This window comes from Triturus cristatus, chromosome 6 (genome assembly GCF_964204655.1).
Source record: "Triturus cristatus chromosome 6, aTriCri1.1, whole genome shotgun sequence".
In the NCBI taxonomy this organism is placed as follows: domain Eukaryota; kingdom Metazoa; phylum Chordata; class Amphibia; order Caudata; family Salamandridae; genus Triturus; species Triturus cristatus.
The window spans coordinates 1044422465-1044446389 of record NC_140589.1 but is presented as its reverse complement, the minus strand read 5'-3'; the positions used below and the strand labels follow the sequence as shown (position 1 = coordinate 1044446389).

The window sequence follows — 23925 nt, the reverse complement described above, 5'->3', positions numbered from 1 at the left end:
TCTTATTATTAATTGGACTGACAGAACCAGTAACTGTAGAGACGCAAAGGTGTTTCCAATGCACACTCTGGCATTTTAGACTGCAGATTTCCATGCAGCTCTGCTCTAAAGCCAACACTAAAAGGGCTTTTAATAATACACATTTTTAAGATAATAGACATGCAGGCAATTAACTTGCTGATGTGGAAACTGGAGCACTTGGATGGGGTCCCTAAAACATTGACAGAAAACTGTGGAAGACTACTGTGACAATCTGCTAAAAAACCAAATCTCTCTGAAAATGGTTTCCGACTGCTTAGAACGCCAGTGTGTGGGCTGCTACAAGTTCTATAAGCGTCCAAATGCCTGTTCCAGAGGCACAGGCATTTGCCAGAGGGTTGCTTGCACTACATTCGTGTAAAGCAAGGCCGATGGCAGAGAGTTCATGGCAAAAAAGCACAGCCACCGTTGCAGCTAGAGGCACTCCCGTGTTAGAGTCCCGTGACTCAGCCTTTCTCCTACCACTGCAGCCTCGAGGAGTTATTGGATGCCAAAGTAACACCCCATTGTATCTAAATAGTGCACACTGGCGAACATGCTTTGTATCAAATTTCATATACAAAAGAGTAAGGGAGGTCACACAAAGGACGCTGCTACAGCTGGCACCGCACTGCCATTCAAATCACAGATGGCAAACTGGGATGCAGGCGTGAAATGGGTGCGCTTCAGCCATCTGCCAGTTCTTACTGTGACCACCATTTCAGCAGCTTTTAGTGACTAAATTATCAGATTCTTCGAAAAAATCCTGGTAGGGCAACTAGCACTAGTAATTTGTACCAGCCAAGTGCTCTGCTTACTGGTCAGTGATGTGCCGGTGGGAGAAAAGACTGGAGACACTGGAAGAGCTCATCACAGATTTTTATGCATTTAAAAAATTCAATAATATGTCCAGGGTTTTGTGAGCAAGACAGCACTAACATCTCCTGTCTGTTTTTTTCTTAAATGTCATTAGATCCTAATTTTAAGTGCATGATAATGATTTGTGTTAATCAGGCTGACGCTACGTTCGATAAGGAAGGTACACAAAATGGCGGATGCCGAGAGGCCAGATCAGCATGAACAGGGTGTGTTGTGTTATGTGTAAAAGATTTGTAGCATGGCTGCCCCAGCAATGGGGCGTCCCAGCGCTAATCCCAAAGACCAACAGAGAACAAAAGGCCGCAGAGTTAGGAGAAAGAAGTTAATTTGGAAAGAGATAGGTCTTCATAGCCTTCCTAAAAGAGCCATGATCTTGGATACTTCTGATGTTAGCAGGAAGGGCATTCCAGATTCGGTGAGCGAGGGCACGAAAAGAGTGACCTCCGTCCCGCGCTCTTCTGACACGAGGGACACACGCTAATGTGCTGCACTTTATAGTTACTGAGAGAGTGTCACTGGTGTTAAGATTTGTAGGGGTGCACCATACTCTCTGTTAGTCAGCACCCGCATATAATTCAAGAATGTTTAGAATTATCATAGAAATATACTCGTAGATACAGAAGATGTAGAAATGTAATCAGGCCTTGAGTGAAATAAAGGCCATCAGTTATTATGCAATGTATTTGTATTACGTTTAATGTTTTAGTTCTGCAATGATGTAATGTATTAAGTAATTGTAGGACATGTTAAAAGTTAGAATTTAGGTTACTCACGTATGAGTATAAGATGATTATGCTGAAATAATGATTGTAATGTGTTTTATGTTGCAAGGCCTAATTTTCTATGTAGAAGAAAAGGCCTCTTCGTTCCTTATTTCAGCTATGTTTATTAGGCTGACAGGGTTTTAGTAAAGCTTAAATTGCAGTGAAATGTAAAACTTCATGATGCAAGGGTTTTTCCGTTCCCTGTTTTTGTTGCAGGTGCAAGGACATTTAGCTCGTTAGTTAGAATAAGTCTTTGTTGTAGGAGTTGAGATAGAAGGAGCAGACTGGAGGGGAGTGAATTGGGATGTGAAAGCGCAACTCCTTGTACGGACGGAGCCTGGGACCCAAAGTCGAATTAATGAACAAAGGAAGATGAAAAAGTCCGGATGGAATTTTACAGAAGGAAGACCTGTCTGGAGGGGTGTGCTGAAGGGCGTGTACAAAGATTTTGGGGTTTTGTATTAGAGACAGAGCCCCATGTGTTGAGCAGACGAGACTTAGGAGGGAGGCTGGAAGGAGCACCACAGATCGAGCTCTCATCAAGTGAAGACTTCTTAGGAAGTTTCACTGCTGACACCTTTTTATGCTTTCCTCCCCTGAAAGGGAATGTTGTGTAGGGATGTCACTTTAGAATAGAGTAGGGACAGAAATGCTTTGATTAATGACTTTGAAATTTGACATCACGATAGCAATTTTGTACCTGATGCTTTTAGAAGCTGTAATCATTTTTATCTTTAGTCGAATGCGGATACTTCGTAGAGTAGCATTTGTGTTAGTTCCCATTTATCTTTTGTGCCTTGTATTGAGGTGCCTATATATTCAGATGTTTTTGCTGATAATAAAGGGTCAAACTCCTAGATTATGAGTCCTCTTTTATGAGTAATGTCAAATTGCGGTAGATACGTTCCGATAATTGTGTTTCTTCCCTCTACGCTATTTGGCAAGTAAAAAGATCCTGGTGACCTGAGTGGGTTCTTGTAGATAATTAGGTAGAGACAAGAATCCGGCCTTCTCATTACCCTCACTTTAAAGATTGCCCAAAAACCATTTCTTCAGATAACACCACTGAAAGTACTGCGGCAGTTAGTATTATAATTGCATTTATATAGCGCTTACTACCCCATACGAGGCGTCAAATCGCTTTTTCGGGCGAGTAGCACCCTACTCCGGAACCCATAAAGGATTAGTGGTGAATTAGCATAGTGAAAATATGAAAGTCATTTGAGTGTTAGATAGGTTAGTCAGTTATTTGGATTGAGAAAGGATAGTGGAAGGATAGAGAAGGGAAAAAGATTTGCATCTATATAGAACTTGCTACTCCTGATGGGGTGTTGAAGTGTTTTTTTAGCGAGTAGCACGCTACACCGGAACCCATAGTAACAAAATGGATTCCTTAAAGTACTAGAAACCGTTCCTTCCTTGAAGACATCCTGGCATAATCATCAGCTATACCATTCTGTTAATTTGTTTTCACAAAATGGAGGCAAGGAAGGGGAGATTTGAAAAGTAATGCCGATATGAGCGCATTTCCGGTAGGCGCAATATTTGAATTCACTCCCAAATACAGAAAATATTTTATGAACTTACAAGCAATAATATTTCCATATCTGTTCTTCGTTCTGTTTTGATCTTTCTTAGCAACATCCCAGGAAGCAGACTGTCCTTCGAAAAAACTCTACAAAACATGACAAACATGTCAGTTGAAAAACACAAGAAAACAACCAATACAAAAAACACAAGACAAGGAACTAAATGGAATAGAGAGCAAGTACACTTCACTGAAATTCTTCACAGTTAACGGTTCTTTTATGTCAGCTGGTTAAACGGGTTAATGGCCTAAATTAGCACAGCTGTATCTATTCATGGCGCAGTCCATGTATGCATTACAGAAAATGTGCAGGTAACGCTGAATTCCTACCTGCAAACCATGCTCATTGCTAACTGCGGATACAAATTGCACTATGGTGTGTCGCCCAACCGTTTAACATGCTGCAACTACCCTGTGTAACACCAGGTAAGCAATTTCACACAATGGCCATACATCACACTAAGTCATATATCAATATAGATTATACTGAGCCTTTTAAAAACCCAATTTTGAGGATGTCTAGTCTTATTTTCACCTCGTACTCTTCTTTGAAACCGTAACTGTCTGAGGTCTTCATAAGGTTGATGTGCTGCAGTAAATCGGCCACTCTAATCGCTGGATGCAACTGGCCAGTCTGATATGGAGATTCGGTCCCTTCGGACAGATAGCGTGGGACATCCAGCAAGCGGTTGGCTTCTGCTGCACTTCCTGCGTGGTTTTCATCTGTTAAAAACATTATTTTAAAAATCTTAAATTCGATAGGAATTTCTTGAGAACTCGTTTTGTAAAGTAGCTTCTTGAAAAAAGAACACTCTGAAGTGGCAAACTGCTAATCGAGAGAACTTGCCGATTAGGAGTCCGATCAACTGGGCGAGATGGCTCAATGATTTAAGATACGCTCTTGCTGCTATATCTGGTAAGTGAAGGTTACAAGTTCGAGTCACAGCAAATCTTACATTTTCATTTCTTTTTTTCCCAGATAAATAAGTTGAGTAACAACTGCGTTGGCGGTGCCCAGTGTAACAATCTTGGTTAGCGCCGCCTCGCTCCCCTGGCCTGGGAGACATCTTTCCACACGCATTCCCTAACTACTACCCGCCAATGATGCCCCTTATCTCTCCTTAGAATCTCTCTCACATTTATTTAATTTTTTTAATAGTGCTACTCATACCAATGTAGGGTGTCAGAGGGCTTTAATCGTAACTGTAGTACTTCTAGAGCGCGTTAAACCAGAAGGCATCAAAGCACTTGTATGGAGGAAGCTGTGAGAAAGGTGTCGATCCAAGCAGGTCAAACCTCAACTATTAAAAAAATCTGAGGGAAGACTAGTTTGTAAATAACCACGTTTTCACCTGCTTATGAAAAATCAGGTACGAGTTTTAACTCCTGATGTGTTCAGAGACTGAGTTCTACAGCCTGGTGGCCGCCACTACAGCAACCCAATCCTCCACCCCCCTTCCCGGCTTTCCTGCATCTATGAACTGCCATCTTACATTGTTCAACTGATCTCAAAAGCCTCATCAGAACATACCAATTAAAGGTCGTCCTGAGATTACATGGCCCCTGTGTATGGAGAACCTTGTGATTGACAAAGGGCCTTAAAAGACACCTGCGTCTGCCAGGGTAGAGACCTCATTCATTCCCTGACAGAGGATTGTTTAGATAATCACAGAACCAAACATCCTGCCCAATTTTGGATGACTTGGAGCTTATTTAATGAGTACTGGTTGGCATTTAGATACAATACATTACAGTAGTTTAAGCGAGAGGTGATAAGCACATTGACCACTGACACCCTAAGCCAGAAGTCTTCAAACTTTTTGATGCCGAGACCCCCCTGTCAAAATGTTGTAGGCGTAAGGCCATCTCCTGACAAAAAGTTCTGCAAAATGGTACTCCTCATCCTCGACAACCATAATGTTCCCAATTCCCACAGCAAATCATTTTTATGGTGGGGAAACAATATTAAACAGTGTTTAGCAAACCAAAAGTTTGTGGGTGACTGTGGTTTGGTGTCAGAGGCTTACTACACAGTCTAAACAAAAAGTCTCCATAAAGAATAACCCAAAAATTCACAGTAGTACTTTTTCACAAATAAAACATATTTTGGCAAAACTTACTTGGCTGATGACACCTTTCTGAACTAATGTGAGGAGTGTGCTTGTTTTTCTCCAGAGTGTTGGTCAATCTTTCATTGCACCTCATAAAGACCAGTTTAACAGCAAAAGATAGCAATAAGCAACAAAAAGGTGACCAGTCATGCTTTGCAAAGAGCCCTTACTGTCGCTGCTTTTTAGTAACTAGTGAGCCGGTTGAGCTACAAACACATTTTATGTAGTTAAAATCTGCAGCTTATGTGGCAGAAGATGAGCTATGTGGCAAATCTAAAATTATGTGAAAACCGCTGCGGTTCCAAAATCGCATTATCCAAGCGGCCCTAGGCTGCATCTTTAGTGCAAGGCATCTGAGGAGAACCACACTATATTTCATGGGATGCTAGTGGCTTGGCTTTTACAGCTGTCTGGAACTGGAGGTTGCTGAACACAATTCATCATCATGGAAACATAACATTTACAGTCATTAATGATGAACTGCAAGATCCGAGTAGGATGCTTTCTTTAATTCAAGGGAAGGAAGTGGTCCCTTAATCATCTTTCACACTGTTTTTCTAAAAAAGGTTTTATTTTCAACATTCTGAAAACAGATGCTTCTATTTTAGCAAAAACTGACTCCTGGTGATATTAGTTTGCTGCTGTATTTGATTTCAGTCATGTCTGGTGGGCCTTGAGAGTGTGAGTGCTTGGGCGAGTCAAAGGTTTGGTTAAAAACTATATATTCTGTACATTTTTTAGGTACTTCACCTTCAGGTATCTACATATAAATTAAGGGTCAGCTTAAATTAAAAATAAATGAAAAGACTACTCAGTGGGCAATGCACTACAGTACATTATTTAACCTCTAGTAGTTAATCCACCTTAAACGGTCTGTGTGGAACTAGAGAGCCACAGAATAAATCTTGGCTGGTGAAGTGGAGAATAGTGATTTGTGTATTTTTAGTGCTACTTGTTCACAGCCTGTGACAGAAAGCACTGTGAATATTTAAGTCATTATTATACTAGCATTACACACAGTATAAGATAAACCGAAACAAAATGTGCGAACCGTTTTACAATAAAACGGTGCTTCCAAAATAACCTCAATAGCAGTGTGATGAAGTACCCCTGTAAAAGTGGTGGGTACTTTGGTGAAGAATTTCAGAGGCAAAGCTACACTGAAAGGTGCGACAGGAAAACTAACATGAGTGCCCTCATATGGCAGACTTTGGGCAGATCTCCGGCTCAAGAGTCAACATTAGAAACACCTTGGTCTTCCCACTGGGGAGATTGGCGTCGGTGCCGCCGGAGCAGCTGCCCGATCTTGGGCTCCGATGGGAGGGAGAGGGCTTCTGATACTTATGGATACTGGTTACGCACACGATGACTGTGCATCAGTGCCTAAAGCTGGACAGAGTTCTGAGGGGTCAAAGGTAGACCACACAGAAAACAGAAATGGTGCACACACCACCCAGCGGCTCCATCCTCTCAGACGTTAAGAAGATTAATTAGGTGGGTAACGGGCAGGCACCTAATCACACTCTTTTACAAAGCCCTAAGGAGAGATACGACAATGAGCCCATATCTGTGAGAGCAGCCTGGGAGACAGATTTAGGGGCACCCCTTGAGGATTCAGAATAGGTTCATGCCTCTGGCCTGGTAGAGGCTGTTTCTTGTAACAACAAATTTAAGTTCTGACGTCTCAATTATTCACACCACACTTATATGACTCTCTCCTGGCTCAATAAAATAGACCCCAAGAGGGCAGCAAAATGTCTGCATTGTCGGGTGGAGAATGCCTTCTTTTTACATCTGGCCTGGCAGTGTGCAAAGGCACATGGTTTTTGGAATGAGGTGGTGCCTAGGACTGAGGGGGCTACAGGCACGGATGGAAGAGTTACTTACTTTCGGTAACGATATATCTAGCCGCAGTTTCCGTAACTTAGAATATCTCCCCAGGCGTCAGACTGGATCCGGCAAATCTTTTTTCCCCAGCAATACCTCTGCACGCCGGGAGGCGTCGTCGCCCAGCTCCGTCCTGACGCCGTGATGTCAATGGAGCCATATAAGCCCCTCCCTGTGTACTGACGGCAGTTTTCTACAGGAAACTTTTCCGCGCTACAACGCAGAGCCATGCAAAAAACTGCAATTGCATAGGAACAGTGTGTGTTATAAAATAACTAAATCATTGAAAAAGCATCCAGAATCGTGGAAAAAGCACCCAGTACCCGGAGGGACTGAAGGGAGCTCAAAGAGTACTTGCTGCGAGCAAGGGCCCAACAAATTGCCAAGCCGTGCCCCACCTTGAGGGAGTAACGACTGCAGCACAAAAGATATGACAAGCCAGGCACAGCTTGTCACCACAGGAGGGAAATTAAAAGAACCACAACACTGAAGCAACATATTGCAAGACAAGTGACCAGAAGTGAACGGCCACTAGAAAGTTCACTACACACACCCTCCAGAGATTGAAGGAGTGTAGAACCAAAGAGAACCCAACCGACTGCCAGAGAAATGAGTTGGCATAGGTGTGGGCGGTGGGAGGGAATTTAAAAACAGAATAACTCCACGCATGAGGAGCACAGGAGGAACAACATGAGAAGGCAGTAAAGAGTATAGACCTGAACCACCTTAAAACGTGGCCGGAGTAAAGAGCCAAAGGGCTCGAAAGCTGAACCACACCCCCTGCGCCAAAGGAAGGTGCGAGAACACGCCACCAACCAAACACTAGGACGGAAGGGAGTCCGAAGGGCCCCACGCAGAACAACACACCCTACCCCAGAGTGAGGTGTGAGAGCACACCTCCGGAAGACCAAGGCCACCAGAAAGAGGGGCTAGGTGGAAAAACACCATGAAAAGGCCTTCACAGTCTGGGGAGGATGGGCGGGCGTTAAGGAATCTGCGGCTAGACTGGGTCTCTACCAGATATATAGTTACCGAAGGTAAGTAACTCTTCCCTCTGATAGAGACATCTAGCCGCAGATTCCTTAACTTAGAATAGATACCAAAGTCATACCCCATAGGAGGAGGGTCTGGGAAACAACCACCAAGTTCCAGGAGAACATGTACGTCAAGAGGCTGACGAAACACGGTGGGAACCGCAATGCCAGGGCAACTGACATGAGACCCAGGAAAACTCCGTAAGGAACATGAACAAGGGGCGGCAAAGACACCAAAATCCTTTGAGGGACGGTGTGAGACCTCTGTCGTCCAGACACATGTGAAAGGAAATACAGAACTGGAAAGGTCAGTGCCAACGTAAGAAACAATGCAGTGACTCCGTCAAAGAAGGATCTCTGCACCGGTCCCTATGATCCATGAGTAACGAAGCCCCAAAGGGGCAAAACAACATGACAACGGTAGAGCATACCGCCTGAACATACACCACATTGGATGTCAAAATGAAAACAGGGGACAGTCCGAAGACTGTCCGGTTAAGAACAGGAGCAGCAACAGGAGGCCCGTGTGTGTAGAAAAAACACACATCAATTGTGTACCCCCTAGGACATGTGACAACTGTGCCAGGGCCGAACCCAGAGTCTAGTGCCAACAGAGACAGAAGAGTCACTATCGAGCAAAATCTTAGTAGGGAGGCATGCAGCCAAACGTACCAAAGGTATCATTGTGAGGGGATAACCTGCAAAGCCAGGAACACATAGAGGACTCTATCCCGAAAGAGAGAGTGAGCAAGGCGGACTGATACTAGGGCAAAAAAAGAACCAAGTATGTGAGCACCCCCGTGGCATGTAGAACCTACAACATATACACAGAGACAGGAATGTTGCCACGCATACATGAAGTAATGAAACCCTAAACAGTCTCTCAAACGGTACCACTGTACCGGTGTGCGGCATAACAGTCACAGAATGTAAAAAAAGCAACAGTACCCCCGAGGGGGAAGAAACCTGGTCTTCCGTGAGGCAGGCGGAAACATAGACCACAATACTGCCAGTAAAGGAGTGAGAGAAGGCACAGACAGAAACCTGTCGCCAAAAAGCATACACCACCATAGACTGACACCATCAACCAACAAGGAGGATGTCGAGAAGAATATATGCACAGTAATGCTACCTAAAGAAGCAACTGTGCCCGAATGGACTAAGAACTCACACCCAGAAAAATAGCTGTTGGGGAGCCCATCACCAGAGCTACAAATGTGAGTAAGAACCCATACCCCGAGAAACAGCCGGGGTGGATCACAGATCCGGTGGCATAAAGTCATATACAAGAGCCACTCCTTGAAGAACTAAGAAATATGCACAGGGCAGGAGCGGACAAACCGGACCCCCTGTCCTGCAAGAAGCAAGGGACAGGAGACCTTGTTAGGGAAGTGGGGTAGGAGGCAACACACAGCCGAGACAGAGCCGGCGGGAACTTCCCTTGCGCTAGGCAAGAATCCAGACAGTGATTGAGCCACAAGAAAAGACATAGAGCACAACCTGTGTGCACCAATATGGCAAGTATTCACAGAATATAGAAGAGACTGTTACGGAACGGAACAGAGGGACCTAAACCTCAGGAGCACATGTCCACCTGTAGACAGGCAAGAGGGCCACAGCGAGGCTGCAAGAACATGACAAGATAAAACAGGCGTGACAAAACCCCAACGAAACAGCTGGGAAGGACGCCCCTACTGAGGCGGCGATGTACTACGGATCAACCGTAGACAACCAATTGAAACCCATGGAGAGAAACCAACCCCATGGACCTCACCAGTAGAGACATCCTACAACAGTAGGAAGAGTCAACGTACGGCAAAACTTCCTGGGTAAGGAAGAGTAGCAATATAACGGACAACAAATACCCCACATAGGGTAAAGCACAATCCTACAAAAGAAGGTTCCCTCTTGAGATAAGCTCGTAGGCAGAGGCTCAAAAGAAAGGTAAACACAGCTTAACCAGCTGTACCAGAATTAGGAAATAACATGACTGAAGAACCACACAACCCATAACATCTGTAACCCGTAACGGGTAACAGAAAAGAAAGTGACGGCACCGTCACAAAACCAAAAATCTTCCACGAGGTTTAAAACCTGGGAAGACAATCAAACATAGGCAGGAGGCGCCTGACCACCGAATCAGCATGGGCATCAGAAAGAGTGACCTCATTAAATGGTAGATCTCTAAGCTGCTCCTGAACATGCTCTGGGAAAACGCCATAGCGCAACCACGCATGGTGGTGCATGGCAACCGACCTGGCCATAGCCCGATCTACGGAGTCAGTAGTGTCCATGGCAGACCGAATCGAAATTTGCGCCATATCATGGCCGTCACGGAATCGGACAGGCCAGATCAGCAGGAGAGCTCTCCAGGAAGGAGGGGAGGAGCTGCTCGACAGAGTCCCAAAGGGCAAATGTAGCAAACACACGAGCAAACACACACAATGTGTTTAGGGACCAGAGTCCCGAGCTGGCGGATGCAAACACATCACGGCCACATGACTCCAACCACCGAGACTCCCGAACAGAACAGGAGTGGAAAAGAGAGCTGCCTGAATCACAAGTCCTCCAGCCCCAGGATGGAGGGTCAAACAGGCGGGGTCATCAGGAGCCGGGCGATGGCGATGTGCCACAGCAAGATCCACGGGGTCCCCCGAAGAGGGCCTCGCCCACGTTCCGAGAAGGATGTCAAATAATGAATCTACAAATGGCAACAATGGCTCCATGTCCCCCGCGCCCTGGTGGAGAAGATCCAGTAGAGGCTCCGAAGGTCTAGAGACTGAGGGCGGATGCATCCTCAAAATGTCTGCAGCCCTGCAAACAGCCCTGACCTACGTCCCACTAGCCTCCGTGGCCCCGCGAGTCGTTGACAGCAAGTCATGAGTAGGTGACGGACGCAAGCTAATCCGGCCACCTAACTGAGGCTCAGCAAAATGATGAGTAGGCCAATGCCCCATTGGCGCCCACTCCGGGGAGCACTGAAATGACTCAGGGGGTGGGGAATCCACTGGGACCACATCCTCCACCAATAAAGCCGTAGATGGTACCGGCGTCAAACGGCGTTGAGGCGACGTAGCGTCGGCGACCTCCGAAAAGGCCTCGACCGGCGGGAGTCGGACCGGCGTCGGCTCAACATCCCCCGAGGTGGAAACCTGCGGGGAGAGTGCGCCGAAGTGGTGTCTTGCACCGCGCCGCAGCCACCTCCAGCAACGCCGGGAGCCTCGGAAGGCTGTGCGACGGCGCTGTGGAAAGGCTAGACATCGTGGAATGCCACTCCGGGCCGCGTCCCGACGTTGCAGCCACTCCGGAGTTGGATTCAGGACACTCGGTTGGAGCATAGGGTAAACCTGCTGGCGGAGTCCCGACCTGAGTCCCTACCCCCCCCTGAGGGGCCCAAAGGCGCGCCAGGGGTGGTGGTGGGGGAGCAAAGCAAGAAAGGACTGCAGGGCCCTGCAGAAGTCCTCCATCTGGGGTAGAGTTGCCCCAGCAACCGGAAACGGGGGTTAAGCGGGGTCCGACTCCTGGGGGCCCGTGTGCGGCAAAGACCGGGAGCCGCAGGCCCTGACGTGATGTCGACGCGAAGCCGGCGACTTCCGCTACTTCCGTTTGTGCTTACCTAAGGTAGGCGAATGACGACGACGGTTTCAGGACCCACCTCGAACAGGAACGTCCTCCTGTGTGAACTGGCGTCGCGTGGATGTCTACGCTGGAAAAGGAGACCGGTGTCGTGAGGGGTCCGTTCGGGACATCCAGGCAGACAGCAGCTTCATGCGGCGTTCCCGCAGGGATTTTGGCTGCAGCTGGCAGCAAGCGTCGTGCTCCACGGAGTCATGGTGCTCGCCCAAGCACCATATACAGATTTCGTGAGGGTCAGTCGCTGACATCTGTTGTGAGCAGGACCGTCACGGCTTGAAGTCCGCAGGCATCGAACACTGTTCCGTGACGCAAAAAGGACATTGAGAAGGCCTGAAGATAACAAAAACAGGCCAGAGGTATCACTTTCCCGGATACGCGTTAGGACGCGGAAAAGAAGAAAACTGACGTCAGCACGCAGGGAGGGACTTATATGGCTCCATTGACGTCACTTCCGTGGACAGAGCCGGGCGACACCGCCTCCCGGCGTGCAGACTTTTTGCTGGGGAAAAAAGATTTGCTGTGGCAGGCCGCAGTACTGGACTGTGTGCATGGTGTATACCGTCATTGAGAACTGGCTTGCTTTTAGGCCCCTGAAGACAAATCATTTTATAATATCCTAGTCAAAAATTAATTGTATTTTCCTCATTTAGTCTTCAATTTAGTGAGAACTTTAACTACACATTTTTTAATTGAGGAAGATTAAGATAGCCTGAGATACGGTTACATAAATTAAGAAAAAACTAAGCAGCATTAAACCAGGTGCTCAATTTACCTGGCGACGGTTTTTTTCTTTGACTGAACTCATTTTGAACAAATTCTATTTCATTGAAGGGTCAAAGTGAACATGGAAAATTCGGAGATCTGAAGGTGAGAAAACTTCATTTGACACTACTTGAGATCAGAATAAAACAGAAACTAGGCATGTGAGTAACCTGTAGCAAGCTGAAAGGGAAACCAAAGAGGCCAGGGCAGCGGATTTGTTCTTTATCTTCCCAGACGCAGAGACACTGCCAGAATATAGCAAAAACTGGATAAATAACCAAGTGAACAAAGATAATTACAAATAATATTACAAAAAACCACATCAAATACCAGAGAAGACACGAAAAGGAAATGCACTACCAGACTTTCTTTATCCAAAACACCCAGAAGGTTACTGCAGAATCCAACCAAGGCCACCTTCACTATAAGCGAGGGTGTGTAACAGACTTTCTAAGCAGCTGAGAAGTGTATTTTACAAGGCACCATTTTCTATTAAACGAATTTTCCTGAATCTCAGGTACCACAGAAAGGATTTGCAACTAGGGCAATATTTGTCGGAAATGTTTCCAACGTAGAAATACGTGGATAGGTGTTTTAATGTCCTGTCTGAATAGGTAAGGAAAACACTAATGCAAGATAACATTTGATGAAGCAAGGCGAATTGAAAACAATCTTTTCTTTCTATTGCTTTAACGAGAATGTCCCCTTACACCAGTATGTCACAATGTGACTGATATGTTATAACCTAGTATGGATGCAGTTTCCTATTAATTTAAAGTGGCCTTTAGCCTCAATAAAATTGTAAGTTTCATTACCCTAGAAGCTATTTCATTCAGGACAGTACATATGCACATCTCTTGAATCTCGCAGTAAAGCCCAGACTGACTTTCGATATTGGCACAGAGAAGCGCAATTTTAAGAAACCAAGTCAGCAGTGTTCTCATTAGACAAGTTTAGCTGAAAGTAAAACGTTTCTGTCATGAGTTTGCGCTCAACAGTTTTGCTCTGCAGGGAAAAATTTACAAAAACCGTTCACAGTTGTATGCATTTTAACACTACATGCTCCAAAGGGTATATGGGTATATTAGCTCTGGTTGGTTGAAAAGACAACTGTTTGAATCTTGTTTCTGTACGCTTTACAACCACAAAAACACTGAGATCTGCAGCACAAAAAGGGAGTCAGTCTCTCTCTCTCTCTCTCTCTATATCCATCTATCTATCCATCTATCTATATCACAGCTCCCAAAAAGACGGCACTCCGTGGAATGGCAAAACTCTTTATTTGTAAAGGTGGAGTGTAGACAAACATCTACGCGTTTCGGCTGTAACAGCCTTGTTCACAATATTTTTAAGCCAAAACAGCAAAAAATAAAGTTTTCAAAATCACACACATATATATATATATATATATATATTCATGAACAGAATCAATTTGAGGAGATTTTTAACCTCCCTGCCACACCGGCTACTATTTTCTTGCCAAAGGTATTCCATAGACCAGCCCGGAAGAAAACAAGAAGGTCCAGGATATGTTTTCTAAGGCAAAGAACTCTGTCTCCGCTCCTTATGTAACCCATCCACGAACTGTTTGGAACTCATGCACTGCTCAAAGGTCCTATATAAGATTAGGTTTTGCGCCCTGAGCCCAATGTGATGGTGATTTGGTTAGGGAGGAGAGGGTAACCAGTGGGCAAGCAATTGAGGCCTTTGTGACCCAAGATGTTGACAAACTGGTGGAGGTGCTCTGAGGAGGATAAGGTGTTGAAGTTGGTCATAAAGGCTCTTGAGGAGAAGGTCAACAAGGGCTTGTTGCCAGAGAGATCCTACCAGATTTTGTAGACTGAAGGAAATTCTAGGGTGGATATAGCCTCAAAATTCCACCCTGCCTCTGCAGCATATGGTTCGAATTCTCACCCAGACATGCCACGTCTCCCCCATTATCCCCATTAGATTTGAAGAGATACCTCATGCGGAAATGCCTTTGCAGGGAAGAAAATGGGGGGAACTGGTCGAATTTGAGCAGATGTGGCCCCACTTGTGCCAGTGCAAGGGACTCCGCCACATATAGTAGGGCACAAACTGGGGTATGCAATGATCTTGGAACGTCCTCCCTCTTCCACCGCCCCTATGAAGGGCTAGTGATCAATGAAAGTCACCTACCAACCCATCATCTCTGGCCCAGGGCCAGATCCTTCTAGCCCAAGTCTCCAAAGTTGCGTAGGGGTACATAGAAGGCCAGAGCACCCTAATTAACAAAGTCACCCATTGGTTTTGGAATATGAAGAAATGTCATTTGATCATTAGGAGTGACATTATGAGAGAACTGTGTCCCGTGGTAGGCCTTGTGGCTTGGTGATAGTGGTTCTGAAGGACCAGGCTCTGGTGGATGCGTTTTGTCTATAGATGCCCACAGTATTTGCCCTGCCAACACCCAAATTCACATCAAATACAGATAGAAGCACAGGCTGTCCCAATATTAGTAACTCAGAGTCTGCATTGGTCCAGTGGGTTGGGTGGAATTGATAGAGTACAACTGACAAGTTTGGTTCATCTGAAAACCTGCCCCATAGTAGGACCGAAGCTATTGATTATAACCCCACAAAGAGAGTGAAACCCATGCCTGTTGCTGGCCTCCACAAGGTATCTAGACTAGGTGCAATTAGCACCTCGGTGGCTAGAAGGGGAGATAGCCTTGAAATAAATAACGACAGGTCACACAGTAATTATATGAATGTCATTGTGCCCGTGCCCAATAAGTGCCCTCAGACTGGATGAGTAATTGCTTCAAAAATATGTACTGGAATGTGGCCAGGATCGTGTCCAAGTTGAAAGATATGGATTAGGGGCAGTTCATAGATAGTTATGATATTGGCTTGCTCCAAGAAACGTGGAGCACAAGTTCGGTCATTATGAGCGGGTATACAAAGATTTAAAACAAACAGAGCCATGGGGCTAACATATATGCCCTTATTCCCGACCCGCCTCAAGGTACTATTCCAAGATAAGAGCCTATTCTTTGATTCTCCCGAGGAGAAGTGGGAGTAGATTGAGTTAAGGCCGCCACAATGTCAGACAGCCGCTTTTTCTCTGAGAAAAGGAGGGGGGCCAGGGGCAGTGGTGAAGGCCCCACAAAGGAATGGGGCACTGCCCTGCACAAATGTTCAAAAAGAAGAGATCGACAAGCTCGTCCGTCAGGTGTTGAACGCATGGGCCGCGAGAGGTCCCACCCGCTTCAGAAGATGGACATTCTATGATATCTGGCACTGACTACCTCCAGCAGGTGGCGCCTGCTACACTATGATGCTCTCTGATGGCATTGCTTGATCCAGTGCCTCGCCCTTCTGGGGCTGGAACACTTTGTGGTGATCGCAGGCACACTTCGAGGGTAACTCCTCTTGTTGATGTGTTTATGCCCCTCCCCCTCTTCAAACTGAGTTCCTCTGCAGATTCGAGGACATGGTGAGGGAGTTGCTGGACGCTCTGCGGATAATGGGCTGCAACTTTAATGGGGTGTGTGATGTGGCCTTGGACTGCTCCTCGGCAAGTTTAGGGGCTAGCAATGGAGTCACACTCCTGTCCTCCTTTGTGCGTAACTAGGGCCTGACAGATTTGTGAAAGGCCCACCATACAGCCTTATGGGGATACACATTCTACTCAGATGCCTACCACTCCTTCTCTCACTTAGACCACCTCTTCATGCCTAATCAAGATGGACATCGAGTGGTCGAGGTTGACTTAATGGCTCGGGGCAATTTTGACCACTCGCCGGTATCATTGTGATTAGAGTGGGATTTGTGAATCAGGAAGGAGATTGCGACTAGATCGCTGGCTTCTTCAGAAGGACTAATTTTGAGAGATGAATCAGAATACGTGTCAGCAATTTCTTACTGATAATAAGGGCTCTGTGACCTCCAGTATTTCACTCTGGGAGGCTCAGAAGGCCACACTTCGGGAGTGCATCATTAGTTATGCTAAGGGCCAGAGGGACAGCAGTGAGCGGAAGGTCAAGAACTTGTAACGATATCGGTCCACACAGGAATACACTATCCTGCGCGACTCACTGCATACTCAAACCCTGCTTTGGCAGGAACTAACACAGGAAGCAAGGAAAGCCTGGTTAGCCACACGCAGTAGGGTATACCAATGAGGCAACAAGGCTAGCAAAAGACTGCATTGGTTGTGCAGCCCCAGAGAGGCAGGGCCCCAGTGGCCTACCTCATGGCTGGAGACGGATTGAAGATAACTGGCACTGGGTCAACTGCAGACTTGTTGCGGCATACCACGTTCTTTATATGGTGATGACCCACTGAGCCCTCACGATGACCTGCATCGGTTTCTATCTGATATCCCGATGTCCGGCTTGTCATCGAAAGACCGTGAGGCACTGGAGGCGGACGTTACTGTTAACTAGCTGTGCACCCCCTGTCCCAGCTTAATGCTAGTTAGGCACCAGGACAAACGGCTTCCCGTCTGAATTTTGGCATCTGGTGTGGCCACAGATGGGCTCACTGCTGTTGGACTTGGTGGAGGGAGAACTGCCGCCCCCCCCCCCGACCATGGGGCAGCTGAAATTGTAGTATTGCCAAAGCCTGGTATGGAGGGCACTTGTGTGGCAATTTTTGTCCCATCTCACTTTTGAATACGAAGGCCTAAGTATGGGCCAAGATGCTGGCTTGGTTATCCTTTGATTGGTCCATCCGGACCAGTCTGGGGTTCATGCCTCAGAGTGCGACTCGGCACAATCTTCAAAGAGTGCACAATACGACAGCCTTGTGTGTGTCACAAACTGGCCACAGAGCCCTTTTGTCCATCGACTTCCAGAAGCCTTCGACTCGGTGGTAATTTCTAGATGACCTCTTGTCCAGAGGCGGCTTTGGTCCCAAATTCATACGATAAGTACGGCTTCATTATACTGGCTTGATGGCCTGGGTGAAGGTCGGGGAGTAGCATTGGATTTGTTTCCAGAGGAGCAGGACACCCATCAGGGTTGCCCCCTCTCACCTTTCCTCTTCGTGTTGGCGATAGAGCCCTTGGCGGATCGGGTGAGGGTCAACACGCTCCTGGGAGGGTTTCCAGTGGTTGGAGGGTGCTTGTTATAAGATCTCTTTATATGCTGATGAAATTCTTCTGTTTCTGGCTAATCCAGTTGTCTCGGGCCCTGTGCACTGGAGATTATGACCACATATGGATTGTATCCCGGCCTTCTACTGAACGCTCACAAATTAACTGTCTACCCTATTCCTCCATGCCCGGCTGTCATGCCATGAGCATCAGAGTTACAGGTCCTTCTTAAAAGGTTTAAACACCTCGAAGTTTGTCACCATCGACAACACACTCCTGTGCACAGAATCTAATGCTGCAGTTAGAGCGCCTACAACGGGATGTAAAGTTTTGTTCAGCTTTGCCTTTATCTTTTTTGGGAGGTTCGGCCATCTTCAAGATGGTCTCCTTCCCACACCTCCTTTACCATGTGCAGAACCACCCCTTCCCGATAATAAATGGCTTCTTTATGAGCGTCAATGCGCAGATTAGGTTGCTACTCTGGAAAGGCGGTATGCCCCGTATAGCCCTGGGAAAGTGCTGCAGGCTGGCCTTTGAGGACGGAATAGCTACACAGGATATGTTTTTATACTGGGCAGCACATCTGTTGGTTGCGAATAACTGGTGGTTCACAGGTTTTAGTGATCCTGCATATGCTTTGGAGGGATGGATACTGGGAGATCGGGATGATATTTTTTGTGGGGTTAAAACCCATACATTTTGTCTTGGAGCTGTATGATAAAGGCACAATGTTATATTTCCACTGTATGATCATAGGTGAAGGATTCATGCACTGTTGGTTCAATGTATATGCCTTTGATGACTTCTACGGGGGGGACGATTTCATACACGATTATTTTTCGTCTGGTACAATACTGGGATGTTGCATATGGATGTCACAAGATGGAGTGCAGTATTCTTGTTTATCTAAAACTCCATACAATGTAAAAAAAAAAAAACGAATGGGTATACATCTATTTGCATCAATGCAATGAAGTCATCCAGGGGAAGACCCACTTGGGGCTTAGCGATCTGTGTTAGTACGGAAATGCAATGCTCAATAAGAGTCTTGCCAATCAAATCTCAAGATGTGTTGGCAATTACGGTAGATATCAATACAGGTAATTCCCTGGTGTTGTTCGAAGTGTACAATAGAGTGGAGGGTTGGAATGAGGAAACCCAAGCTATATTTATTCTTGAGGACTTTGTCTCAGGGTACTATGGCAAGAGGGAAGTACAGTAGCTGGTGATTTTAAACTCCACCTTCAAACCACTTGTGACCACCCATTTGAACATCTTAACTGGACAGGATGCAAAATGGAGAATCCCTTCCCTTGATCTTCCTATAGTGAAATGGTTCTTGAGGGTGGCACAATTATATGCTGTAGCCCTGAAATTCAATCTCAGACCTGCAAATTGGAGAACCGTGTATGATGTGGAGGACAAACACATGTTTACTAGACCAGGCCAATCCAGTCGGATTGACTATTTTCTAATTAGTTTGAGGTTGTGGCAATTTGTCCATGATATTGAAGATTTGGATAGGGCTGACAGTGACCATAATGCTCTTAGACTGTCGCTGCTGAGCACCCTAGCAGATACCCTTCAATTCCAAGGTAATACCCAAATTAGGGATGTCACACTTTCCAATAACGGGAAATACATTAAGTGGGGATGGGTTGAGAAGGATCCAAAGGCCTTGGGGAGGGTGGTTAATACAGCCAAGGAGCAATTTGAGATTCTGAACAGTATGCCCAAAAGAGAGAGGACGAATCTTGGGAATTAATCATGTAGCCCTCTTTGCCAGATTAAAGATCTTTTAGTCCAGGATACGAAGTGTGCCAAATCACTCTGAGAAGAGCTGTCCCTAGCTATGAGCAATAGAGACAATAGAAAGTTTTGGAATACCTTGGCAGTTAGAGAAAACGGCTTCAGGAAGGAAGAGGAATACGTTGTACAGCCTAATAGACTGGGTATCCTACAACAGCAATCTGTACTCCTTTATCAAAGATTTGACTAGAGCCGAGACTGATTATTTACTGGCAGACAAACTAAAGGACCACAGTCCGTTAGAATTGGAGATCAGGGAATCTGTGGAGGCAATCAAGACCAGCTTCCCAGCTAAAGCTCTGGGCCCGATAAGATGCTAAATGAGCCCTACCTGGCACATCTGGAAGTCTGGGGACCTTAAATTAATCTCCTCTCAAACACAATTTTAAAGAGCATGAAGATCCCTGCATCCTGGCTCTCTGCAGAGATCATCCCACTTTATACGAAGGGTTTACACAGCGTGCTGAGTAACTAACAACCAATTTGTTTAATAGGTGGTTTGCAGAAGATCTTCTGCAAATAAGTGCTAGTCCACCTCTTGAGTTGGATAAAGGAAAAGAGTATTTTATCTGGGCGTCAGGCGGGGTTCAAAACGAGTGTCAGTAGTGTGGACCAGATAGTTGGATTTAATGGCATTTTCTGGAAAGCCGTACCAATCAACAAGGGTCGTCTTGGGGGAGGAGCCTAGCGCGCAACCAAGATGGCCGCGTAGGTGCGAGGCTCCCGAGGACCTCCGCAACCTCCTACGTTTATCCTGTCTTCATCCTGAATCGGTTGAGGGGACTGTGTCGGTGAACCTGAGCCGAGGTGGTACCCGTTTTCCGTTTTTGAATCGGACCCCGGGTGCCGGGATGAGCATCGCCTGAAGTTTGCGGCCTGCTTCTCTCCTGACCCCGGACTAGAGTTTGGGGGTGATCCAGTGGAGAAGTGAATAACGGCGGCAGGACGAGCCTGGCGAGTCGCGTACCCCACACTTTCACTTTCGCTTTTGAGTCCCCTTGCCGTCATCGGAAGTGGGATTACGGCGCTTCTTTGTGTGGTGGTGGCCTCGCTGGGGGACCCTGCCTGCCTGTCTGCGGGGACCCGCTCCGCCTTCCTGAGGTGACCTCCGGGGCTCTCGGCCTTGATTGCTTGCTCTCCACTGCGTGACTAGTGAGGGTGCGAGATACACGACGATGGCCACGAAGCAGGATGGAGATCGGCTGAAGGCCAAATCGACCCGGCGTGGCACCGCACTTCAAGTCAACATTATGGATCGCTACACCCTCCCGCAGGGGTCTCCCGGCGGATCGCATAAGTCTTCCGAGTGCCCCCCGGACGCCCCGGACTTGCCTACGGATCTGACTTTGCAGGACGTCATGGGCGCCATTGCTGAGATGAAGACCTCAGTGGGCCAACAATTCGACACCTTGGCGCACAAACTCGATGCGGTCCTCATCGATGTCAACCTTGTTAGAGCAGATCTATCTAAGACAAATGACCGGGTTGACTCTTTGGCCCATACCGCGTCGGGCCTCACGACTGAGGTAGCGGCCCTCCAGACGGAGGTGCGCCGGCTCCGGCAGGCAAGTGCGCTCACAGATCGGCGCCTGGAGGACTCCGAGAGCAGGGCCCGGAGGAATAACGTTCGCATTATCGGAGTGCCTGAGGGACGGGAGGATTCGGCGGCGGATCTCTTTGTGGAGGACCTGATTTCTACCCATCTCCAGCCTCGAGGACTGAGTAAATTCTTTGCGGTGGAGAGGGCCCATAGAGTTCCTGGCGGCAGACCGAAGGTCGGAGCTCCCCCGCGGCCTCTTATTGCCCGTATCTTCAACTTTCGGGACAGGGATGTGATTTTGCAAGCTTCCAGATTGCAAGGGCCGCTTAAGCTGGAGAACATGGAGGTGAACTTTTATCCTGATTTCACGCAGGCGGTCCAGAAGCAGAGACTGAGTTTCATGGGCGTCAAGCGGCGGCTTCGAGACATGAACTTAAAATACGCAATGCTTTTCCCGGCCAGGCTGCGTGTGGAGGCTGATGGTCGCACTCATTTTTTTGACCGTCCTGAGACTGCCGGGGACTGGTTGGACACTTTGTCTGGGGGACATGATCGGGATGGGATGGGGGCAGCGGGAGGAGAGTGCCCACCGGACCGGGTATGAGGTATTGACACTGGGGCTCATTCCTGATGATGCCACTTTTCGGCCAAGCTTAGGGTCTCTTGACTGTTGTGTCTTGTTCCCCCTCCATTGGAGGTTGTGCTGTGTCTCGAGGGGGTTCTCTTTCCTCCTCTAGGGGGTCTTTGTAGTTTAGTTTACACAGGGGCGACAGGCACACTGCAAGTTGGGGGGGCTGTTTGGGCTCATGCAGGGGTGCAGGGAGGGGGGAGTTTTGTTTGGGATGTTGGGTTGTGGTTGGGTGTTGTTTATTTGTACCACAAGGCAGAAGTATTGTTGTGCTATCTCTAAAGTGCTCTCTGGGGGGAGACTGATCGGTTTTGGCTATGATGGGGGGTAGGGGACTGAGCCTTTTATCCTGGAATGTTAATGGACTGGGGGACAGGATAAAACGGGGGGTGGTCCTGCAGTTCTTAAAACGGATTTCACCCGATATAGTATTCCTGCAGGAAACACACCTCATTGGAAATTCCTTTCGTGCCATGAACAGACGGGGCTATCGCCTTGTAGCTCACTCGGGCTTCACATCTGGTTCGAGGGGTGTGGGCATTATGGTTAAAACCTCGCTCCCGTTGGAGGTTGATGAGGTGCTCCATGATGATAGGGGACGTTATACGGCTCTGGTGGGTAGACTGGAGGGTAAAGTGATTGTTTTGGATTCTGTTTGTCCCGCCAGGGTTGCAGACGACTACTTTCGCTGATTTGGGGCGCCTTCTTCTTGGCCTGCCGGAGGGGATTCTAGTGGTTGGGGGGGATTTTAACGCTGTAATTTCCGGAACTGAGGATCGTCACCCGCCCAGGGATCTCCCCCGCGCCCAAGCTTGGTTATCTGGCCTCTTGGATACCCTGGGGCTGGTGGATTGTTGGCGGCTGAAACACCCTACGCAGATACAATACACCTTTCATTCCGGGGCTCATGGCAGTCTTTCGAGGCTTGACTATTTTCTGATGCCAGCAGCACAGGCCGGGAGGGTTGGGGAGGTGCGACATCTGGCGCGGGGTATTTCAGATCACTCCCCACTTCTGTTGCACTTCGACATTGTCCCGAGGGGGGAGGGGAGGGTGGTCCCGATCATCCCCTGGTACCTGCGTGACCCCACAATTCGCGCAGATTTGGTTAAATCTCTTGAGCGATATTTTGAAGACAATGTGGGGTCTGTGTCGTCTGCTGTTTCTTTGTGGGAGGCGTTCAAGACGGTACTCCGGGGGGAGGCCCTATCCCTCATTTCCCATTCCCGGAGGCGCGAGCGGGAGGAGGTGACCCGTATCGAATCTGAGATAACTGAGTTGGAGGGTGATCTGGAGTGTGGGGTCACGGACGACAAACTGCATGCTCTCAGACTCAAACAGGCGGACTACAAGGCCCTAGTCACGGAGGCAGCCAGGGGCCTGAGTAGAGAGCAACAGGGGCGACTGTATGATGTGGGTGATAAGGCTGGTAAACTGATTGCGTGGCTGGATAAAAAGGGGAGAGCGAGTCGAGTTGTCCCGTCGATTGAGAGACTGGATGGTGTGTGTGTCACTGAGCCGGAGGAAATTGTTGATTGTTTCGTTGAGTATTTCCGTGGGGTGTATTCCCCGGTATCTTCCCGCTCAGAAGAGGATTCCCATGACCTGCTTAAAGAAATTGCGCTGCCTTCCCTTTCGGAGGAGGATAAATTGTTGTTGGACGCGGCGCCGACATCTGAGGAGATTGCCCTCGCCATACGTTCGGTCGCCTCTGGCAAGGCCATGGGCCCTAATGGCCTTCCCATCGAATTGTACAAATTACGACCGGATACGCTGGCTCCGCATCTCCGTGATATGTTCCTCGCGGCCCGGTTGGCGGGTTCCCTCCCGCTGGACCAGCGTCTTGCCACTATTGTGGTTATTCATAAGAAGGGGAGGCCGCGGGATCGGGTCACGTCTTACAGGCCCATTTCGCTGTTGAATGCGGAGCCGAAAATTCTCGCCAAGGTGCTGGCTAATCGGCTGGTTAGCGTGGTGTGCGATCTGATCCATCAGGACCAGTCCGGCTTTATCCCTCATCGCAACACCGCGCTCAACCTGCGGCGTCTGCATGGGGTGCTCGCGAGGGTCCCATTCATACGAGAGCCAGCCATTTTGGCGTCCTTGGACGCCACTATGGCGTTCGACACGCTTGAGTGGCCATATATTTGGGCGACGCTGGCTAAGTTTGGGTTTGGCCCGGGATTCATTGGCTGGGTGAAATTGTTG

General features: G+C 47.7%; 1 protein-coding gene across 15 annotated transcripts in view; it reads right to left on the bottom strand.

Annotated features, from left to right (window-relative positions):
- PTPRK (protein tyrosine phosphatase receptor type K) overlaps positions 1–23925 on the bottom strand; it is a 1135739-nt gene that overhangs the window by 99671 nt on the left and 1012143 nt on the right. For all 15 annotated transcript variants that reach the window (XM_085611847.1, XM_085611842.1, XM_085611846.1 and 12 more), the window contains 2 exons: positions 3785–3972; positions 3249–3336 (listed from right to left, as the gene is read on the bottom strand). In XM_085611847.1, coding sequence (XP_085467973.1) covers positions 3249–3336; positions 3785–3972 — 276 coding nt within the window. The remainder of the gene's footprint in view (positions 1–3248; positions 3337–3784; positions 3973–23925) is intronic.